The 17,058-nt window shown below is 36.3% G+C and overlaps 1 protein-coding gene across 2 annotated transcripts; it reads right to left on the minus strand.

Annotated features, from left to right (window-relative positions):
• Positions 1 to 691: 691 nt before the first annotated feature.
• On the minus strand, positions 692 to 17,058 carry tfr1a (transferrin receptor 1a). Of its 2 annotated transcripts, none has more exons than XM_042717817.1 (18): positions 16,950 to 17,058; positions 14,239 to 14,289; positions 13,667 to 13,901; positions 13,367 to 13,547; positions 13,041 to 13,263; positions 10,945 to 11,067; positions 10,763 to 10,858; positions 10,536 to 10,675; positions 9,563 to 9,732; positions 9,342 to 9,461; positions 9,127 to 9,212; positions 6,956 to 7,019; positions 6,810 to 6,877; positions 6,629 to 6,699; positions 4,161 to 4,245; positions 3,826 to 4,053; positions 3,546 to 3,698; positions 692 to 3,029 (listed from the first exon to the last, which is right to left on the minus strand). In XM_042717817.1, exons 2-18 carry the CDS (start codon positions 14,269 to 14,271, stop codon positions 2,787 to 2,789), a joined length of 2,319 nt encoding a protein of 772 aa, XP_042573751.1. In that variant the 5' UTR covers positions 14,272 to 14,289; positions 16,950 to 17,058; the 3' UTR covers positions 692 to 2,786. The 2 variants fall into 2 exon arrangements, with proteins under 2 accessions (XP_042573751.1, XP_042573752.1); XM_042717818.1 differs by having other exon boundaries at positions 9,127 to 9,213; positions 9,343 to 9,461; positions 14,239 to 14,286; positions 16,950 to 17,037.

The raw sequence follows: 17,058 nt of genomic DNA on the forward strand, positions 1-17,058 counted from the left end.
ACGTCTACGGGTGTCCCTGTCTACTAGTTGTACATATTTGCTTAGACTTAGCTGAAACTAACCAGCTTCTAAATGATCATTTATTTATTTGTTTATTTGTTTACCTACTGAAATCATGTCAGTTTATTTTGAGAATCCTTTTTTAGCAAAAACATATTTAACCTAATAGTAATGCATTTGTTTTATTATTGTGGCTTCCCATTATACATACAAGCTGATTACAAATTATGTTTTTAAAACATATTTATTTATTATTTGCTCAATTGAGTCAGATATCCAGGTTAACATTTGAGGTTCAGTAAGTGAATAGAACATAATTTTAGTGTCATTTAGTCAGCAATCTTGGATGAGAATTGCTTGTTTGGGGAAGTCGTGGCCTAATGGTTAGAGTTTGACTCCTAACCCTAAGGTTGTGGGTTCGAGTCTCAGGCCAGCAATACCATGACTGAGGTGCCCTTGAGCAAGGCACCAAACCCCCAACTGCTCCCCGGGTGCCACAGCATAAATGATACCCACTGCTTTGCGTGTGTGTTCACGGTGTGTGTGCACTTGGATGGGTTAAATGCAGAGCACAAATTCTGAGTATGGGTCACCATGGCTGTATGTCATTTCACTGTACATTATGCCACGGTTAGGTAACTAAAAAAAAAAATACCATACACATGTCACAGTAGAGTCTTCACAGTTTAAATGAGTTGTTCAAACTTTTTATTAATCACTTGCAGACTTATCATAAAACTGAGAATCAGCGCACGTGCAATGCTATAAACCAATTTTGTCTATAACAAAACTACTACTGACACAGCATTAGCATTGATAGAATACTCTTTAATCTCTTCCACGTATATATGTATGTGTGTATGACCTGTACAGGACCTATTTTGAAGTCTTACAGGACATGAGTGTTTCCCACTTTTTCGATTCATATTGATAAGTCAGATGATAAACATATGATACTGGCATCAAAAGGTAAACATTAAAACCAATTAGCTGAATAGTTTTGTAATTTAATTACTCTTTGATTTGCAAGTAAAACAGCAAGAGTGAGGTTAAATACAAACAAAGAAAAGAACAAAAAAGAGGAAAAAGAAAAAGTATTTTAAAGGCTTTATCATAATCTACAAGGCACAAATAATAATACACCAGAAACAAAAGAACTATGAAAACCGAACAGAAGAGAACAGAACAGAATATTTTAGAAGCCCATGACAGGATCTTACAGAGAATGTTTCTATAGTTTTTACATTTCTGCTGTGTTCCTCACCCACTTCATATTTGATTAATTTGATTAAGGCTAAAGAAGGTAACAGCACTACATTGTGTATGAAAAACTGACAGATTACATGACTTACAACAGATAACTACTATGGTAAGAGTATGTGAATATAGATGATTTTGTACATCATGGGAAACACCGTTCCCAATTATTACATCCACATCACAGTGAAATATGAGGGGCACTGCCCTCGATATCAACACATCGGTAGGCAAAAACTACCATCATCTTCGCATTATGGAAGGCACTGCTCCCGATAATGATTCTGGATCAGGTATAACATTGATTCAAAAGGAGGATGCCAAAGACTGATACATACCAGTAACTTACTGATTTTTTTAAATTATCATTTAAGAAATACAATGTAGTCTGTGGTCATAGCCTTTGAAAACAAGGTTATCTCCATAGCAGATGCTGCTTTCACATTTCGACAGTATAACTGTCATAATTATGGAAGGCACTGCTTCCGATAATTATACATTTGTTTAAAAAGGCGTTACAAAATGCTATTTATAGTGATCCCTGTCACTGATAAATAAAAAAATTAATAAATAGAACTTCAGAGCCACATAGGAAAGCCTCTTTCTATTATTGGACAGAATGGATCTGAAGAGCCCCTGTAAAAGTGTATCCAACCAGAAAATTGTAAAAAATACTGTGCTTTACGAGGTGTTTTATGATCACAGGTAAGTCGTGATACAAACATTTAAATGTCAATGGCTGATTGTCTAACTGGAGTCTGTATAAAAAATAAAAAAAATTCAGTGGTCTCAAACTCAATTCCTGGAGGGTCACAGCTCTGCAGTTTCACTCCAACCAGCTCCAAATCACACCTGCTTGGAAGTTTCTAGTAATCCTGAGAACGTTGATTAGCTGGATCAGGTGTGTTTGATTAGGGTTGGAGCTAAACTGTGCAGTGCTGTGGCCCTCCAGTAATTGAGTTTAAGACCAATGCCCTAAATCCAGACTGTTCAGGTATTATGCAATAAGCTCCTAAAAGGGGTCTGAAAATTTTGAAAATAACAAACCAGTAACACATTCTGAATTTGTATAATCTAAACTAGATCTAAATAGAAAAACTTCCTCCAAGAATAGAAATTCTGGGATATCTACCTTGATGTCAATCAAACCCCTTATGAATATTGATCTGTATGGATTCAGAATACGAAGTATAGCACATGAGTGATATGAGCTACTTTTATAATATTTTATGCCCTTTTTTGAGGTTTGATAGCTCCAGTAACTCATGGAGAAAAATGACTAGTACATTCTTCAAATATCTTCTTTTGTGTTTCACAAAAGGGGTCTGGAATGACATGAAGGTGAGTAAATGATGACACGATGTTACATTTTTGGATCAACTACTGCTGTAAATACTGATGTAAACCACTTATCCTAAATTCATGTTAATAGAGCACCAAAATCATTTTCTGCTTTATTTTTCCTTTTTTTCCTTGAGTGATGGTTCAAAGTTACCAGACAGTTAAAGAGGTGAGCTGAATCTGCTTGTCTAAATTTCATTATCCATATCCCACACTTCCCCTGCCAATGCATTGGCACAGCCCTGGATGGTCCAAGTGGCAAGAGCAAACTGATTCTTGAATTGGTCAATGTCAGCAGATTCAAGCCCTCCTTTAATGGCTTCAAGGTGATGCACCAGAGCTGCCAGAGTGTGTGATCCAGAGCCCAGCAGAATGTGCCGGAATAGACTCTCCCGCGGAGACACATAGGGAGAGAGAAAACTGCCTTCCACCTTCAAACAGACACATCATGTTAACATACACAGTATAAAACAGCAGAACTACAGACAAACTACAGCTAAGGACCTTTCTAAGGTTGTATATCCCAAGAATGCAATCTGGAAAACATTTCAAAGCATTTTAAGGCTGGCACTTTGTTGTTTTTAGCCCATGTCTGTTAGCTTTGAGGTACTATATACTGTATGCTGTTGCACCCCAGAAGTTGACAAAGTATATGCTTAGCCATTACACTCATTTAATATGTATCTAACACAATTAGCAATTACATGCATTTAAAATGTATCTTTCTGTTCTGAGAAAGCGAAACAGAAATATGGATGATTTATCATCATATCCAATTTTTTTTCCAATAAAATGGCCCTCTTCCTAAAACCACTTGCTTCTAATCATTAGCAGCAAAGGCTATTGGATATTTTAAAAAGCCCTTTGATATATTCCATCTCAGTTTCCTTTTTCAACAGGAAATACGTCAACACAGGAAAGAATGAAACAGCTTGACCATTTTTTACCCTCATAATGCGATTGTTGATGATGCGACACTGCTCCATGTCATCAAGATCACTGTTCCGGATGGCGGAAACAAGAGCGCTGGCAGCACGATCGTATGACCCCTGAGCTGAGAGAAGCCACTGCATCGTCACAGTAGAAGGAAGGCGGCCCGTCTTTAAAACATAAATGCAGAAAGTTAATTACATCTTCCTGTAGCCTTTACAGAAATTCATCAAACATCAAGCTTAAGGGAGCTTTCTTTAGGAGTCCCAAAAAAGACATATTACCACACAGACTAACCGTTTGGCGTGATTCAACTTTAGACCTGATTTGGGACACATAGTTGCGGATGACGCTGGTATACTTTGCCACGTTCAGCTTGAGCAAGTGGTCGTGTACCAGGCGAAGCGTAACCAGTCCGACCACTTCACCTGCTGTCTTGGCAAGTTTCAGGGTGTTGTAGGAAGTGTACCGTTCCAGAGTTTGATCCGTATCCTCAATAGTGCCAAAAGGGTATGCTTTTGAACTCTGAAACACATCAGGAAAATGATTACTTCCTTTCAACATGAAACAAATCTGCACCTGAATCTATTTTATTCTATTTTGACAGCTTCAAGTAAAACCTTGATACTTACTGAAGTAAATCGAAACGAAAGTGACGGGATGCCTGAGAAGGTCAGGAATGGATAAGCAGAGTGAGACAAACCCATAGGTTCCATTCTGTGGAAAAAATATATATATATAAACTAAAAGGATAAAAAATATTTTGTTAACTGAAATAAAGCAATAATAAATTAAAATATAGCTGCAAGCAGCAATTACGGGGCCAAGCACTACAGGAGCAAGCTTCAGACAAACGGCAGGAATGAGTAATTAAAAACGTTTTAAGATTATTTTAGGCAAAAAGGCTTGAAAACAATAAAGACAATAACAAGTAATAGGATTTATTGGCTTGTCATGTTTGACCAGTAGGTGGCGCTGTTACCAAATTAGTGTAGAATGGTCAGTGTGAGGTGACTATTGCACATACAATATATGGTGTCAGTATGTCAAAGCTTTAAAGAGATATAGCCTTGGAGTCATTTTGACACAGTGCTTAAAGTTTATAGCGGCGCTGTACGAAAACGGTTGCGTCTATCGACACGAAATCCATAAATTTTTGTCAGCACAGTCTGAAGATGATTGTACTCGATTTTGGTGAAAATCGGACCAAAGGTTGATGAGGAGAGCAAAAAAGTAGGTTTTCAACATAAATCAAAATGGCTGACAGGAAGTTCAGCTTACTCTGGCATATTTGGTATCTATGTTGTCGGCATAAGCCAGGGAATATTTTGAGACCAGATTCATTGCAATAGGCTAATGCAATAAAAAGTTATTAGCATTTTTATAAGTGTAATTATTAATGGTTAATGAATGGTTTATTACTCTTGAACAATAGGTGGCGCTGTTACCAAATTGATGTGGCATGGTCAGTGTGAGGTGACAATGGCACATACAAAGTTTGGTGCAAATATGTCAAAGCTTTGCAGAGATACACCCTCAGCTGTATTTTGGCATCTTACGAACAAATTCGTTGATGCACTAAACGAAAACCATTTCGTATATCAACACGAATTCCTTAACTTTTTGTCAACACACTCTGAAGATAATCCGAGGCAAATTTGGTGAAAATCGGTCTAACGGTCTAGGAGGAGTTCGAAAAAGTAGATTTTCAACATGAATCAAAATGGCAGACAGGAAGTATGGCCAATTTTGTCATAATTGGTATCGATGTTCTCAGCATGACCTAAAGAATATAGGGAGACCACTTTCATTTCAATAGTCTAATTTATTCAAAAGTTATTAGCATTTTTTAGATATTTCATTACAACTATTGACCACAAGGTGGCGCTGCCATCAAACTTTTTAAGTACCATCAGGGCATGGAGCCAAACATTTTTGTAATTATTTTCGTAACGATACGATAATGCGTTCAAAAAATACAGCATTTTAAAACTTAATTCAAAATGGCCGACGCCTAAAATGGCTGACAAAGGAAAATTGGATATTATTCGACTCAACATGACCCACTAAATCTAAAGAGACCTGTTGTGTGATTTTTGGCAAAACCATTCAGAAGTTATAAGCAAAAATTTGCATTTTTTGTATGTCCTGACCACTAGGTGGCACTGCGCCGAGACACTGCAGCTAGTCTCAGGTCATGCTTGTTATAACAAACACCAGGTTTGGTCTCGATACGCCAAACCGTTGCGGAGATATAGCCTCACATGCATTTTTGCATGCTTTTCGTCAAATTTGTTCACGTGTCATTCGAGAACGGTAGAACGAATCAACTTGAATTCCATAACTTTTTGCCAGCATGGTCTGAAGATGATCTGAGCCAATTTTGGTGAAAATCAGACAAACCGTCTAGGAAGAGTTCGAAAAATCAGGATTTACGAACAATAAAATATAGCGAAAAAACTAAACCTTGCGATTTTTGAATTTTGGTTTCCATTCGACTTGGCATGAGCCAAGGATTCAGAGAAAAATGTAACTTTCCTTCTGTACCTTATGGTTCAAAAGTTATTAGCATAAAGATATTGAAAATTTGGACAAGTGGTGGTGCTAGAGAGTTGGAGTTAGAGACTACAAATTTGCTATGGTTAATGTTCAGACTGTCCTCTATCAGGGTGCCAAATTTCACAACTTTCCCGCAAGCGGTTCTATGGGCTGCCATAGACTTGCGGCGGAAGCGGAAGAATAATAATAATAATAGGAATCCTAACGGATACAATAGGTGCCTAAACACCTTCGGTGCTTGGCCCCTAAATATAAATATCAGCTGAAAAACTTTCAAAATCCAAGTTTTCAGTTGAAGCATTAACATCACTAAAATTAAAAGAAAAGTAAGATAAATAGAAATATTTAAAGTAATAAAATGACAAAAGTACATAAAACATACTACAACTTAAACTAAATTCATTCAAAAATATGAATAAAAATAGCATAAAAATATAAAATGGTATTTAAATAATACTAAAAATAAATAATACACTGTTCCTTCGCCACATGAAATTACAATCCAACTGTGAAGCATATAGGCAGTGAGGGACAAACTTACACAGACTTCTCCCAGCTGGATCCAGCAAACTGTTCATGCAAGGATTTGGTTGCATCAACTGGAGATGAGACCTGCATGGGGGAAAAGGTTATTTCTCTTTTTAAGACAGACAAAAAAATTATATTTTTTTGCAGATTATAAGAATATTGATGCTGAAGATTTAGCATTTGTGATACAGCACCTGTTTCATAGTGTTCTCTAGTAACTCATACAGCAGTGGACTGGCAGCTGCTTTGAAAGTGTCAAAACCTAAAGAGAATGTCAGATGATCAGCATCAACTCAAGATCAAAGTTCTTCCATTCCACAAGAAATGACTCTTTACAAACCTGAAATAACTTCATCAAGGCTGACGTAGGAAAACATTTTCAAATTCAGGGAGGTCAGGTAGCCCTGAGGGTACAAAAACACACATATTTTCACAGATTTACAGTAACAGCTTAATGCACCGGCTTTTAAACTGCATGCTAACATACTACAGTATAGAACCCGACCAATATATAATTTAGCCAATATTATCATCCCATATGAGCCTGTCACCAATATATCAGTGTATACGAATATGCCACCGATATGCGTCAATTTTAACATTTTTTTTTTATAGAAGACATGGTGTCAGCATAGTTTGTCAGGACAGTCAGTAACATAGCAGATTGAAAAGTTAGTATCTTTTTGCAGTCCAATAGACGGCATTGCGGTGGTCGATTGTGTCTGTTGAATTGTGATTTAACGCTACGTATTATGTTGTCACCTAGTTGAAGAGACTCAATGCTAAGCAAATAAACAACGTCTCCATCTTTTACTCTCACAATGAGCTTATCATATTTGTTTGCTACATTAGTAGGGCCCAATGATTTCCACAATGCAGAAAACATGGACAGAAATCCAGTAATAAAAATGAAATTTACTGTATAACACGGAATTTCATGGAATTTGTCTTATTTTTGATGAATAAATAGAAAATAGCTCAGTATATATATATATATATATATATATATATATATATATATATATATATTACACGGCTCTGTGGAATACTTGATTCTGATTATCCCTCGATAACAACCGGTAAAAGCTGATAACACAGGCTCATCTGGGTAACTGAAGTCGCCGCTGTACTCTAGGAACAGTTTTTTCTTGGTGGAAGCTTTGCGTTTGTTTAGCTAATAAAATATTAAAACTCAATTCAAAATTGTGTACAGTTATTTAATTATGTCATCCTGGTATTGCAGACTCGTTCTCTCGTTTCATACAAACGCTGCTGCTGTCATTTTGCAACAAATGTTTTGTACACTGCAATGGATTATAAGATAACTAACAAACTGGTAAGATTTTAAAACATTTTCGTCTTAAATCTTTTATTGCCTTAATTATTTATGTGGTGAAATGTTGTGTAAGAAGTGGTTTGACTGCACCATTTTACTTAAACGTCTGTCTAGTTTGAACATGCCACTTGCTCGCAACTGCTGCGTTCACAGAAGCTTTGCGTTCAAATATTTCAACTCAAATCAATATTTTGTGTCTAATTATTTACTTATGTGGCAAGTAGCCCTGTAATAAGCAGGATAAGGTACATCCAGTCAGTTGTTATTGCAGAATAACCCCCTTCAGGGTGATACAAGACCCCACTGCTTCGCGTTGGGGTCCTGATTACCCAGTCGGGGGTTATTCTGCGATAACAACTGGCTGGATGTACATTATCCTTTACACACACACACATACTGATAGATAGATAGATAGATAGATAGATAGATAGATAGATAGATAGATAGATAGATAGATAGATAGATAGATAGATAGATAGATAGATAGATAGATAGATCTATAGCTATATACTGTATTTTATATACAGTACTGTACTATAATATAGCCTACACATAAAGAATATTGGCTGATATATCAGTATCGGTCTTTAAATACTCCCTAATATCGGCATCAGCATCAGCCACCAAAAAACTCATATTGGTCGGGCTCTACTACAGTACTCTTACTATTTCTGCAGTATATAGTACAGTATGTGTATTGTGCACAGATATATTCTGTATATTCCATTTTTCATTAGATCTCAAACGATAAGATATTTTTGGCACAAAATGTAATATTTCCAAGATGATATCTATAATGCAACATGATGATATAACAGTTTATTGTTGAATAATCCCCAGTGTTTAAATTACTATTTTTTAAAATAGTAGGCAGTGTATACAATGTGTACTCCACTACACAAATAGTACTCCATTTAAAACGCAATAACCATATACATACTGCAATTAAATACAGTAAACATTTATAATTAAAACCTTCATATTTTTAAATGTCTTGAAGTCTGTTTTAATATTGATAAGAAAGAAATGGAAATATGTATGATTATTGGTTTAATATACTGTATAATACTTTTGTTGTTATTATTATTTGTTGTTGTATCATACACACAGAGTATTTACTCCCATCTTTAAAATGGTTATTGTTTAACAGAAGGCAGCCAAAGATGCATTCATACCTCCAACCACTCAGTGGCCCCAACACTCCCAAATTCACCAGCACTCCAGCTAGCAAAAATTATGCTCCTCTTTGGCTTGAATCCATCGAAAGAAAAGAAAGATGCACTTGAAATCAACAAATTTATTCTTAAGTAAAAGTTAACATGTATAATTCATTACATAATTACATTTATCTATGTATTTAAAAAGACATCATTGCTTGTACTTAATGTACCATTCTTGATCATATCTGTGATAGTTCTGGCCAACTCCACCAGTAAACTTGTGCCAACTGTGCTTCTGGCATATCCAGGCCCCCATGCATCTCGCTGGGCCCCAATCACCATGTAACGATCTAAAGCACAGAAAAACCAAACTTAAGTGACCAGTGACCTGGACCAATTAATTGTTTGATGTAAACAGCTGTTTAAAGCAGAATATAACAGAATATAGTACCTTTATCCATATAACCTTTAATGACTCCAAACACATTGTGGATTTTTTTCTGAATAAGGACATTCTTTACTTCCACTGTAATAATGTCGCCATCATCGCCAAGTTTGTACATGGTATCCCGAAGCATCCCATCACTCCAGTCATCAGGGGAAGTCCGACCACCTAACTTACTGTTTGAGGGCAGAAGCAAACAAATGTGACAAAAATGTAAATACAGGAAATATAAACAAACCTCATTGACAGAACTATTGAATTTTCTGAATCTTCTGATTAAAATGTAAGCGGTGCTTGCACAAGTTGCAAAAGTTGCTGCCAGGATGCAAGGAGTGATCTGGGTGAGTTCCAAGACTGAGTGTTTTTAAGTGCATTGTTGCATGGGGTTGATATATAGAAGTTTTGCATGGTTTCCGCTGTAGGTTGTTGCTGGCTCAAGTCAAAAAAAGCCTTACATTAAGCCCATATTACACTCTGAGGCCAGATTTACATTTACATTCTTAAGAATAAAATTCTACTTAAATGCTTTTTTCTCATTATTTTCTAACTAAATAAAGTTAAGAATATCTTGTATTCCCAAAAACATTTCTTAAGAGTGGTCATATATTTTCTTAAAATTATTCTAAAGACAAAACATGAATTTAAATTACTTAAAAAATTTTCTTAAAGTAATTGTAAATAACTTCTTAAAGTTTCAATAACATCCAATTTGTCTTAAATCCCAAATGGTAATATGTTCAATATAGTTCTATTCAAATATTAAGCATTAAAACTCTAGGTACATATAATAAATATTTCTAAGGATGTGCAAAAGTACACTGACCATTAATGTAAAGAACAGTGATCGGTCATGATTAATCGTGATGTGCCTTTTTGCTGAATTTGCAATTCAGTAACAACACTATAAGTCAAATAGGGACTTATCAGTAACAACAACAGTGACAGTAAATAACAAGAGAAATTAATAGTACAACTGCACCTCATGATCTCGGTAGCCTGTCTTATGGTTATAGTTTGGGCCGGAATGCTGGGCAAGCCAGAGGACTGAGCCGGGGGAAACTGGGTATGATTGAAGGAAGGGAATCCTGGAGTGTAGGGATCCCCAGTGCCGAGATGGACCTATGAAAAGAGTGTTTTAAAAGATCAACTTTACATTAACTTCTAAATGCACTAATATCCTGATAAAAGAAAGGTTCCACAACTTACATGGCCAAAAAGAGCAGTGTCCTCTTTAATATTGTAGTTAACAGGATCTGGATATATTAGCACAGCACTAGCATTCATGCTAGCAGCATTAGAAACCTGTATTAAGCAAATAAAAACAAAAGGATAAATAAGTAAATATCAATAATTACTGTCTTAAAATATGAATGCTTGAGAGAACCAACCTTTTCAGCAAAACTTAAGAGTCCAGCTCTAACCAAGACGACCTTTCCATTTATGTCAGCATTTAGCTCTCGTAGGCGCCTGAAGTCTCCTGCACGTCCATAATGGGCATACAGAGCTGCACCCTATACAACAGAATAAAAAATACGGAACACATTGTGAACTGTGATGTAAACTTGTGATATGATGCTCCTCAACAGTTTCACGACATGATCAACTAGTGATTTTGGGTAGTAACAGGTTGTTTTGAAGCTTCAGCTTCGAGGGTTCCAATCATTTTTGTTTCACATAAGAAAGAAAGTCATAAATCTGGGAAGGCATGAGGGTGAGAAAATTAGTAGAAACTTCTTTTTTTGGATGGCATATCAGAACACAGAAAACTAACAAGGCTGAATGCAGTGAAAATTCACCTACAAAATGTCTACTTTTTCAAATGTAACTAAGAAAATTCAGCTACTGTTGAATCATGTGAATAACCGCCCATTCACACCAAAAGTGTTGTTCTGTGTTTGTCTGCACTGTTATTCAGTTATTTTCCTATGTGAAAATTGCTAGATGAATGTCTTTGACTATTTTGTTTAGGGTGACCATATTTTAGGGAAGTCGTGGCCTAATGGTTAGAGAGTCGGACTCCCAATCGAAGGGTTGTGAGTTCGAGTCTCGGGCCGGCAGGAATGTGTGGGTGGGGGGAGTGAATGTACAGCGCTCTCTCCACCCTCAATACCATGACTTAGGTGCCCTTGAGCAAGGCACTGAACCCCCAACTGCTCCCCGGGCGCCGCAGCATAAATGGGTGGCCCACTGCTCCGGGTTCCGGGTGTGTGTTCACAGTGTGTGTTCACTGCTCTGTGTGTGTGCACTTCGGATGGGTTAAATGCAGAGCACAAATTCTGAGTATGGGTCACCATACTTGGCTGAATGTCACGTCACTTTCACTTTCTTTTTTTTTAGTTTTCCAAAAAGAGGACAGTGGGTGCGGGGGGCTGGGGTGGTGTTGGTTGGTATTTAAAGTAATGCAGAAAGCACCCAAAGTAGCGCAATCTCAAATATCACTGTTAAGCATATTTATCAAAAACACAGCTAAAAAGCTTCCTAACAGTGGCTGTCCTTGACAAAACTTAACATCTAAAACAGTGTTATCATAGGTAGAATGCAAAATGTTTCGATACAAGCATTTCGGTCAAATGTAATTTATGCATTATTTAAAACGTTTAACCCACGGGGGAAAATCAAGCTATGGCAACAGTTTAAAAGTAGCCCAATTCCATCGAAAAACAAAAAAAGCGGACTTGACAACCCTGCATCCAACACGAGCTGCAGGAGTCAGATTTGAGTGATCACGGGTTGAGGGGAGAAATGGCTGACAGACCATGCTGGAGAATTTCCAGATCCTGAGTTCACTGACAAATATCTGATCTTCCTTTACACAGAGCACACGTGATCGTGAAATCGAAAGTGAAATTGAAAGTGAACAGCAAGTGCTCATTCAAAAGAGATTATATTTTCCACATATTGATACCGGCCCCCTGATGCGCGAAAATTATATGCAATATTAGAATGTTTGCGGGAGTGGGCAGGACTGGACAGAGTCTTCTGCAGTGCTCTAAAACAAAAACACACACTATGAATGGCGACTATAGTAAGCAAAAGCCGAACTCTTGACATTTTGGGCAATTTAGAAATCCCGGACAGGCACATTTTTCAAGGTCCAAAAAGATTACATATGGTCACCCTTATTTTGTTGCTTTTTCCATTTTCCTGTTTTAAAAAGTTTAAAACGTGTTTAAAAGTTTTAGTGTTTAGTACTTTTGCTCTCACTGATTATTTGGCCTGAAGTCTTATATAAGTATGTAATAATTACAAGACATACTCAAGAAAGTTACAACTTCTCACAGAGTTGAATTTTTAACATAAGCATATATTGATTTATTTATTTTTTTTTTAACTTAACCTCAGATGAAATCCTGCAGGAGCCACTAATTCTATGGCTTCAGAAGATTTGGAAAATTGCTCACGAGTTGTATAAACTAATTTTATGATACCTTTATGGTGCTTTTTGTCAGTTGGTTGTCAACATACATTCCTTTTCAAAACTAACCTGCACTGTTTTAAGTGCACTGTATGCCAAATAGCCCTCGGTTGTTCCCACAACGTTACCACGGAACAGGACTCGGTTATTTGAGGAACCAGGCTCATGGATTTTCACATAGTGCTCATCGGTCCAGGTACTCATTCCAAAAGTTTTGAATTTCCCCATGATTTTATTAGCAAGTGCCTCATCTCCTGTGCTTCCTGCCTGGTGACTGGCACTAGAGAATTCCCTACAAGGAGGAAAAACAGAAAGGCAAAACAAATCATCTTTCATTTGAATACCTGCTTAACTTACAGTATGGAAAAAGCAACAGTGCAGTTGTGTGGATTTACTTAAGGTTGCTGTTAATGTTGTTGGTTGTCAATTTCTTTTTCAGCAATGCCCTGAGATCACTCCAGTCCAACGAATAAACTGGTTCTGCTCTCACTGGGGTAATCTCATTAAAGACCGGACAATCGGACTTGATTTCTGTTTTGTCTGTGCTTCTATTACACAGGTAACCAACGAGGTATCCTGAAAGACAAACATATGAGTTGTTTAGTGGTCATTGTACAAAAAACATTTGACCAATCAGAATAAAGGATTCCAGAGGGCCACATAATAAGCTTGAATATACCAGCATATTGGTTTACCAATAATGAAAAGGATCAGAATGCCAATGACACATCCGCAGACGGTTCTGGGAGAACGCTGGTTCAGTTTGCTAGGGTAATATGGACGATTATGTTGGTTTGTGTTTTCCCCAACACCGTTAGCCTCCACTTCATCATCCATGTCAGATGAGAGCTTCATCTCCACATGGCTGTTGTCACCCTCCATGTTCTGAGTCAGGTTAAAGCGAGTGTAGGAGCGCGGCTCCCCATTGAACTGGAAAAATATAGATTACAAGACACCATGATAAAATACTGTCCTGGGTTCTCTTCACTGTAAGAACACTTAAAAGGCTGGTCGTGTTTAAAGTGATGAGGTTTCAGATTTTCTCATGATTTTCTCATTCGGCACAAGTAGTAAAACCAAGTAGCGATATACGGAACAAATTAGGTTAAAGTTTCCGTTAAAGTGCCTAAAAATCTTCTCAGCTGAAAAGAAACATTTAAATCTCAGCAGTCACAGATCTCATGTCAAAAATCGTGCTTTCTTTGTTACCTCTCAAATGGTTAATGATTGGTTCAGATGATTAATTTGTATGAAAAGTATGTCTTACGATTTTTGAAATTGTTGTCCTGGCTTGATCCATCGTGGCCTCAAATAACTGCTGCAAGAGAATGAGAATTGTTGAACTCTATATCTCAGGGAAGTAGATAAATCATAATCATAAAACAAAGATTCCTTGTTTCATCAAAAAAGATGTTATCTTAAACAGAGATATTGTATTATAATGCTGGTTAAGGTGCACTACGCAGTGTTTTGTTCATGTTTCTCTGGGTGATATGGTCTTGAACTTTTATCTTAACTTGACACTCGTGTGTGTCAGTGCAGCTTCACACTTTTCTGTTACATATGTCATTGTGGAAATACTCTATTTACCAGGGAAGATTATCAGAGAACATATCACTTTATTATCAGACTTTGTTATTATCATATGACTTCAGAAGACATGTATTATAACATATTGGTCATACTGATCATATTTTTGGGGCATGATAAATGTGGTCAATATGAACTGTCAATAAATCAAAAAAAAGAACTGCATGAAGATTTTTTTTTTTTTTTTTTGGTAGAAAAAATATAATGCAGATATTTTTTCAATGTAGATAAATTTTCTATCTGCAAAAATTAATCCTGACAGTAATCATGTAAGTGTAGGTTTTCTGTAAACTATCTCTTTAAACTAGGCTGGTGGTGTGATAAAATTATTTTTAAATAAATATCTTATGTAGTCCATTGTTAATATAAGGTGATCAAATCTAATTCTTGTCATTTATACAAGAATTAGAAACAAGCGTATATATATGAATGAATGTATAAATTAAATTAGAAAGTTTGTAAAACATGACTATGGACTGAAAGACATCTCAAGGACTACATTTCAGAGGTTGAAGGTAACAAGTTAATCTAATAATCCAAAGCATAAGAGAAAAACACTGCAGGCAAGATAAACATGCATCCTTGAGACAGTCTCATTTAACAAATGAATAACAAAAATGGTATTAAACATTATATTTCAAATTTGTTCAGAAATAACTAAAGGCATTAAAGTACACACTGAAGCAATGCACCAAATGTGCTCAGCACTCTGCTAACTTGCTTGGACACATGCAAGCTAGAGATAGGAAAAAGAACTGGGGCTACACCCTACCGGGAAAGAACGTGCACACAATCATATCAAACCAATCCTCGTGTCCGTTGGGGCCTGACATGTAACCCTTACTGTCTTCCTGAGAAACTGCACTGTCTGCTAGGCTCCTTAAGTACGGCCCACTAATCTTCATTCCTTGTCTGAGCAATTCTATAGGTAAGTAAGCCCTAGTGTTTACCTATTTACTTCTATATTTTATAATAGGAACAATAAGAGCCAAATAAACCTCTAGACAAAGGAAACTTATCATTTAAGCCTTAAAAATTGAAGAAGAAAAAAATAATTGCACTAGGAGAGAAAGTAAGCTTAAGTTCAAGCACCTAGTACAAGCCAGTCAAATTTTTTATTATGAAAAAAAAAGAAAAAAAAAACTCTCCATGAGCGGCTTTAAAATCCTAAATGATTTCATAAAGTGCTAGTTTAATCCATTCAATACACCCAGAATTTAAATTACTATCTAAAGCTACTTAATCATGTGACTCGTCTCTTGAATATTTTTTCTGTGAAGTAAATGGATGAAATAACCTTGTGTCATTTACTCACATTTAAAAATAACCTCTGTAGACGCATGTTATAAATGTACAACTGCATTTTTCTGACCGTCAAACTATTTTGGATCATAATCCACATTCACAAGAATTCCAGACATTGTTGATTAATCTTTACGGAACTGGCAAAGAGGATTAAAACCTCACTGTAGCAAATCATGTGACAGTCACACAGTGTGAAAACACCGTAAAAATTTTTAACTAACTCCACATCTAAATTAACTGTTTTTATTCAAGTAAAATTAAATATTAAATATGAATCAATTTTATAGTGTCAGATCAGCTACAATAAGCTTCATGAAGTAACAACTGCACATTTTCTCAAAGTTTATAATCACCAAAAAAAATTTGCAAGCAACACTCAATTCTGATAATAATAAAAAAAGAAAAACTCCTGCAATGTAAATACTGTGCCTTTCAAACTAATAGTGGTACTTAATTTAGACAGATGAGCATGGTAACAGGTGACATGAACAACCCAAAAGGACTCGGGTTAACTGGGAAGGACAAATGTTCAGAGCTGACCCTGCAGAAAATGTCACATTCATCTGCCAGCAAATCACAATGCAAAAATTTCAATTTAGTTATAGCTACTAAAAAAATAATTTGAAATTTTTACTTTAAACACAACATTATTACTTTCGTTATTTAATACTGAAATTATATTGATATTGAAACTAAGAACGTTTAAAAGGCCATTTAAATTATCACAAAAAAATCAGGAGCCTACTTTGTTATTAATCTAATCGTACAAGTGAAACAATCACTATCTAATATCAGTTTGACACAATCTGCGTGAAGGTCAGCAGAGAGGGGTTTGCAGAGCAACTCGCTTTAGTCAAATAAAGGCTAAGTCTAGTCCGCACCTGCTCTGTACAAGCTTATACAGCAGCTGCAATAAGATTATTATTATCATTTCACTTATAAAACAAACTGTGAGGAATAATCCAAACTGAAGTGGTTCAGAAAGAAATAAACCGCTACTCTTAAAGTAGAAATGTTGCACAGTCAACACTCAGAAGCCAATGCATTTATATTAGCAGACCATGAAGTGTATGATGATCTTACCAATGCTCTCAAGCTCCTGCCTTACTGAAGGCGAAAGTCACGACCACCGCGAGCGCAGCACGCACACATAATAACCTTGGAGACCCTGTGAGATTGTGAAGTGATCCTA

Source organism: Cyprinus carpio, chromosome B2 (assembly GCF_018340385.1).
Source record: "Cyprinus carpio isolate SPL01 chromosome B2, ASM1834038v1, whole genome shotgun sequence".
In the NCBI taxonomy this organism is placed as follows: Eukaryota; Metazoa; Chordata; class Actinopteri; order Cypriniformes; family Cyprinidae; genus Cyprinus; species Cyprinus carpio.

Coding starts and splice junctions, on each gene's coding strand:
- tfr1a (XM_042717817.1), bottom strand. CDS start 14,271: ATGGATCAAGCCAGGACAACAATTTCAAAAATC. Junction 10,859..10,944: donor TCTTAAGTTTTGCTGAAAAG/GTTGGTTCTCTC, acceptor TGCTTAATACAG/GTTTCTAATGCTGCTAGCAT. Junction 3,699..3,825: donor AAGTTGAATCACGCCAAACG/GTTAGTCTGTGT, acceptor TATGTTTTAAAG/ACGGGCCGCCTTCCTTCTAC.